The following is a 5,627-nucleotide window of genomic DNA, read 5'->3' as shown; positions in this document are numbered from 1 at the left end:
TGTATTGCAGAGCACTGCTGAAAAACCTGGGAGCTAAAATCGAAAACTGACTGATGCTAAATTTCATTACCTGAAGAAGCAAAGTGCAACAATTTGCACTTTGAAACACATTGTTACAAAAGCTGGAAGCTAAACTGTAATACTTTCAAAACTGGAAGATAGTAGTAGTAGTGGTACTAGCTGTAATAGGTGGGAAAAATTGCCCAATCTAGCAACGCTGCCTGAACGTCGTAAAAAGTAGTCCAATTGGACGGGAAAAACGGCCCAATCCGGCAACACTGCCTGCACATCCTCGCGCTCTAGCCTCAGCCTAAATCAATGAGATCAACTGAAAACGATGCCGATATGGAACTTAAACTGTGTTTATGCAAGAAGTATCAAGTTAATCGAAATTCGGTTTTTAGATTATTGATGACACAAGTATGTCGATTTGTTAAATGGTTTGAAAGAAGGTTAACGTTGAAAATTGACCAAGTTACGATGTCTGAAGTAGTAGAAGTGAGTGTACGTCAATGGGTGGACGGCACCGCCGTCCACCCATTGACGTACATAGTAAAAAAAAAAGTTGAAAAAGCGTAATAGATTAAAAGGTTCAAAGACTTGAAAAACTGAGAGAGATAGCAATCATGTCGTTAAAGAGCTGGACATTTTGATAGTTTGATGGTGTCTGTAGCTGTAATGGTACGAACACACCAAACGCGTATCTCGCGTAATTTTTACGCGCGTAACGCAGCTAAAATGTTGCTTGACCATTTTGTGTCAAAAATGGTCCTACGCATACGCTCCTAACGCGCCTACGCTCCTAACACGCCTAGATGAGTCCATGTCCATGCAAGTGAACGGAGCGTTCCCTCTTCGTCATAACTATCAAACCAAACACACATTCACCGAGCGAACATTATGAAAGTAAAATGCACATTTCTCGCTAAAAATGTTTCCATAAAAGCATTTAATGGCGTTACTATGTTACTATTTCCACACAGAATAAAGAAAGATGTCGGCCGTATGCTTATGTCCAAGCTCACTACTCTCTGCCAGTGACGTCGGGTCAAACTCAACGCTGATTGGGCAACGCGGCTAATCGTCATGCGTATGAGCGTAAAAAGTTCAATTTTTTGAACTCCTCGCGTACGCGCGTATATGTACGCGCGTATATGTACGCGCGTATATATACGCGTGTAAATATACGCGCGCAAATATACGCGCCTCATACGCGGCTAACGCGGGTAAAATGTTGCTTTAGCGCATGTAACGCGTGTAAACCAATGGTTCCCTATGGAAAAATTGACGATTTTATACGCGAGGTAAGCGGGTAACGCGTTTGGTGTGGCCGTACCTTAAGTATGCAGGAGCAGTTTAATGCACAAAAAACAGGCAAACGGAAGAAGGAAAACTCATAAAGAACAGTAGATGTGCTTGCAGCAGAGGTGTATAGTAACGAAGTAGATGTACTTCGTTACACTACTTAAGTATTTTTTTTGAGGATTTGTACTTTACTTGAGTTTTTTTTTTTATCAGGACTTTTACTTTTACTTCACTACATTTATAAGTTAAATAATATACTTTTACTTCGTTACTTTGACATTTGCCACCTCGTTACTCGTTACAAATTAAAACAGTCTCTGCATGAGATTCCGAGAGGACGAGAAGAACCACGTACGGTACTCTCGCGAAGAAGGTATAAATACGGGATGCGCGCACCGCGCGGGGGCGGCAGAGAGATCACTACAAACATGGCAGCCGCAGAGCATGTGGATGAGGGAGACACAGAAGACGACGCACAGAGTTCAACAGAAGTCGACGACGGACACCCGTGGTCATACCTGGAAAGTATGTTCAGCTACCTCGGGATGCGGGCAAATTCCTACCGAATGAAGTGCATGTTATGCCTTCCGAAGTGCCACGAAATAAAGGCCTTCAAAAGCTCCCCGTCCAACCTCAAAAAACACATCCAAGTAAGTGCATTAAGTAAGCAATGTCATTTCATGTGGCAGGAGGGATATACAAATGTGTAAAACATAGTTTTAGCTAACATTACAGGCAAGTTGCTAACGTAACGACGTGCTAGCATGGTTGCGTGCTAGTAGCAAGTTGCTAACGCTATGTGCTAACGTTAGCAACTTGCCCGTATCACACGTGTGGTGGTGTCGTGGACAAATAAACCTACGCCACACACACACGCATGCACACAAGTGTTATGCAGGAGTGTCAATAAACAGGGTTAGCATCTCGAACGAGGCAGTTTTCCTCCTGCATGATACATTTTTAATATCAAGTGCTTCACTTGTTTTTTTAATGAAAAATACACAAATAAATCATACAAAATCTGTAACTTGGAAGTTAAGCAATAGGCTATTGAAAATGTGCCTGTTTGTTCATAGGAACTGTAGTAAAATGGCATGCTGTTCATTAAAATAGCTTTGTGTTTGTTTTTTTAAATTGTATTTGTTGTACAGCAATTAGATATCCAAGCTCAGTGTCCTGTATGATGTTTTAGCTTTAAATTATTTGGTATTTTTGAAAGATAAAATATAGTTGACAGTTGACCAACATTTCTTTTTTTTTATTAATGTTGGACATGCCCACAAACGGGACATCAGGGTGAAAGGGGTTAGAAATCCAGACCTGTCATTGTGGTAACTGTTGAATGATGTCTTGAGTATCATTTGAACTAATATTATTATTTCTTTTAATTTTGTGTTTTTCATGTAGAGAGCACATCCACAACATCTAAAGAAATATGAGCAGCTGACCTCACAAAAAAGAAAGAGGGCTTCGGAAGCTGGGACCTCCACCCTCAAACAGACCACGTTGCTGGCTACCCGATCCATATCTCAGAGTGCTGTTGACAGGGCCATTGTTAAGTATGTTGTCAACAATCTCCAGCCATTGTCAACTGTCGAGAATGAAGCCTTCAGAGAGCTTCTCACAGATCTTCTTCCTACTGCCAAAGTCATCACACGGGTCACCCTGCGATCAAGGATTGAAGATTTAGCAAAGTCTATGAAAAACGTGTTAACTGAGGAGATGAGTAAAGTGGACCACATCGCCACCACTACAGACTGCTGGTCAGTTAGGAGAAGGAGCTTCCTTGGTGTGACTGCTCATTGGGTGAACTCTACAGACCTAACTAGACGATCAGCAGCCCTAGCTTGCAGACAGCTAAGAGGTTCCCACACCTTTGATGTTTTGGCCACCGCACTCAATGACATCCATACTGAATATGGCATCAGGAACAAAGTTGTGAGGACAACAACCGATAATGGCTCCAACTTCCTGAAGGCTTTTCAAGTTTTTAGTTTGGACAAAAACAATAATGAAGCAGAAGAGAAAGAGGATGAGGAAGGGAATGAGATGGAGGGAGTGGAATTTGTTGACATGACTTCAATCCTTGTTGAGAATGATGGCTTTGAGTTTGAGCTTCCGAAACATCAACGATGTGCTTGTCATCTGCTCAACTTGGTGTCTACAGTTGATGCTGAAAAAGCAACAGCCAACGATGGATACAAAAAACTGCAACGCTCAACATTCAGCAAGTGTTATGGGCTGTGGAATAAGTGTGGAAGATCCTGCCAAGCAGCTGAAGCTGTGGAAGATGCCTGCTCCCTCCAGCTGCTACGACCAAACGCCACCAGGTGGAACTCAATGTTTATGGCTGTGGAAAGGCTCCTCAAGATTCTGAGAGAGAAGGGAGAGCCAGCTTTGAGAGAGATCTGTGCAGAATTGAAGGTGCCAATGTAAGTTTGAATTATGTATTTATGTATTTTTATTTTATTTTTTGGGTACAATATTCATGCATAATTGTAAAACAGTGGTTTGTTTTCTCCCTAACAGGTTTCATCCAGTTGAGCTCACTTTCCTAAAAGAGTACTACACCACCATGAGCCCTGTTGCCCAGTCCATCAACATCCTCCAAGGAGAAGTGGAAGTCCAGATGGGATGGCTTCTTCCGACTATTTCCTTGCTGAGCAGCAAACTGGAAAAAATAAAGATTGCACTGAAGCACTGCAAGCCGCTGGTTGAAGCCATTCAAGTGGGCATCCAGAACCGTTTTGGTGAAATGTCAAGAGACCCTGAATTGGTTGCTGCAGCGATTCTCATCCCAAAATTCAAAACGGCCTGGATCAAAGATGATGCTACACTGAAAAACGGTAAGACAACATGGAGAAAATAAAAGGAAGAAAATATCCATAAAATTAAATTGGATCCATTAAATTACAAATCTAATGCACACTTACATTTTTTTTATTATTTTATTACTCATTTCATACACCAGTCTAATTTTGAATAGTGGTTGAGCCAATATCTAAGATGTCTAATTGTCAGAGTCAAGACTTGTGTTTTTCTCCTTATCTATTCCCTGATTTTGTGTAGCCCACCTGCAAGCTCACACTGCCTTGGTTGTAGATCAGTTATTTTCACAATTTGTCACAACTTTTTTTCTACTTTATATCTCTCTTTTTTTGTTGCTAATTTTGGCCTTTTGTTTCTGAGTGTTTTTTGTCAATGTAATATTATTTATTCCTTTAGAATTATGGAAAATGTCATAAATGTAATTAAATTTGTCCAATAAAAATGTGACTGTACTAATGCTAGTGTCACCCTCCCTGTGTTTCAGGGTTGGACTACATCAGGGAGCAGTTGGAGGATCCTTCTATTTCAGCAGAGGCTGGATCTGGCTCATCTGATGAGGGAGACTTCTTCCACATCCTGAAAAGTTCCCACAAAACACCAAGCGCCACCAAGCAGCTTGATTCGTACCTGGCCTACTCAACAGACGACATCAAGATTCTCAAGACGTTTCCTGTGGTTCTCAAGTTGTCTGTCAAACTCAACACACCTCTGCCTGCTTCTGCAGCTTGCGAAAGGCTGTTCAGCATAGCAGGTCTCATCTTCAGCCCAAAAAGAGCACGGCTAGCTGCAGACACTTTTGAAAATCAGCTTCTGCTGAGGATGAACCGCAAGTTCAACTTCTCCACTTGAACCAGAAAGTTTGTTTGTGTGGTGTTACTGTGCCTCAGCTCATGAGGATTCCCCCAACATAGTTAAAAAGTGGTTCTTATGTTAAAGACATTGTTTATTTTTGAGTGGTATTCTATACCACATTTCATTCACCTGAAAAAGTGAAATAAAAAACAAGGGGAGAATAATTTTGGGTTGTTTTGCTTCCTTTCATGCGTACTATAAAATACTTGTACTTGTACTTTTGATACTTGAGTATATTTTTTCACAAGATACTTTTGATACTTAAGTACATTTAATGTGAGCTACTTTAAGACTTTTACTCAAGTACATTTTTTTTTAGGTGACTTTAACTTTTACCAAAGTAATTTTCAGTTATGGTACTTATACTTTTACTTAGTTATTTTTTTCAAGTACTTTATACACCTCTGGCTTGCAGTAGCAACCACAATAAATATAATAAATTTCTTCACTCAGGAGGATAAATCAGATTATTGGCAGAGGTGATTTTATACCATGAGGATATATTTTTGAATGAAGACATTGCTAATACATTACTTAAAGGTCCCATGACAAGCTATTTTATGTATTCTTTAATATAGGTATTAGTGGGCAACTAACACAGTATTCAAAGACGTTCCCGAAATTCAGCCGTGGTGCAGATG

General features: G+C 40.5%; 1 protein-coding gene across 1 annotated transcript; it reads left to right on the top strand.

Annotated features, from left to right (window-relative positions):
* The first annotated feature begins 583 nt into the window (after positions 1–583).
* On the top strand, positions 584–5,304 carry LOC130376790 (uncharacterized). The gene is made up of 4 exons (XM_056583678.1): positions 584–1,955; positions 2,713–3,737; positions 3,835–4,151; positions 4,619–5,304. Exons 1-4 carry the CDS (start codon positions 1,692–1,694, stop codon positions 4,981–4,983), a joined length of 1,971 nt encoding a protein of 656 aa, XP_056439653.1. The 5' UTR covers positions 584–1,691; the 3' UTR covers positions 4,984–5,304.
* Positions 5,305–5,627: the final 323 nt, after the last annotated feature.

Source organism: Gadus chalcogrammus, chromosome 23 (genome assembly GCF_026213295.1).
Source record: "Gadus chalcogrammus isolate NIFS_2021 chromosome 23, NIFS_Gcha_1.0, whole genome shotgun sequence".
Taxonomy (NCBI): Eukaryota; Metazoa; Chordata; class Actinopteri; order Gadiformes; family Gadidae; genus Gadus; species Gadus chalcogrammus.
Note: the sequence above shows the minus strand (reverse complement) of the source record. Positions and strands in the feature narration are given on the sequence as shown.

What these genes read in the sequence shown, in the direction of transcription:
- LOC130376790 (XM_056583678.1), top strand. Translation starts at nt 1,692, where the DNA reads ATGCGCGCACCGCGCGGGGGCGGCAGAGAGATCACTACAAACATGGCA. An exon ending in GCAGAATTGAAGGTGCCAAT is followed by an intron (nt 3,738 to 3,834) that starts GTAAGTTTGAAT and finishes TCTCCCTAACAG; the next exon opens with GTTTCATCCAGTTGAGCTCA. An exon ending in TGATGCTACACTGAAAAACG is followed by an intron (nt 4,152 to 4,618) that starts GTAAGACAACAT and finishes CCTGTGTTTCAG; the next exon opens with GGTTGGACTACATCAGGGAG.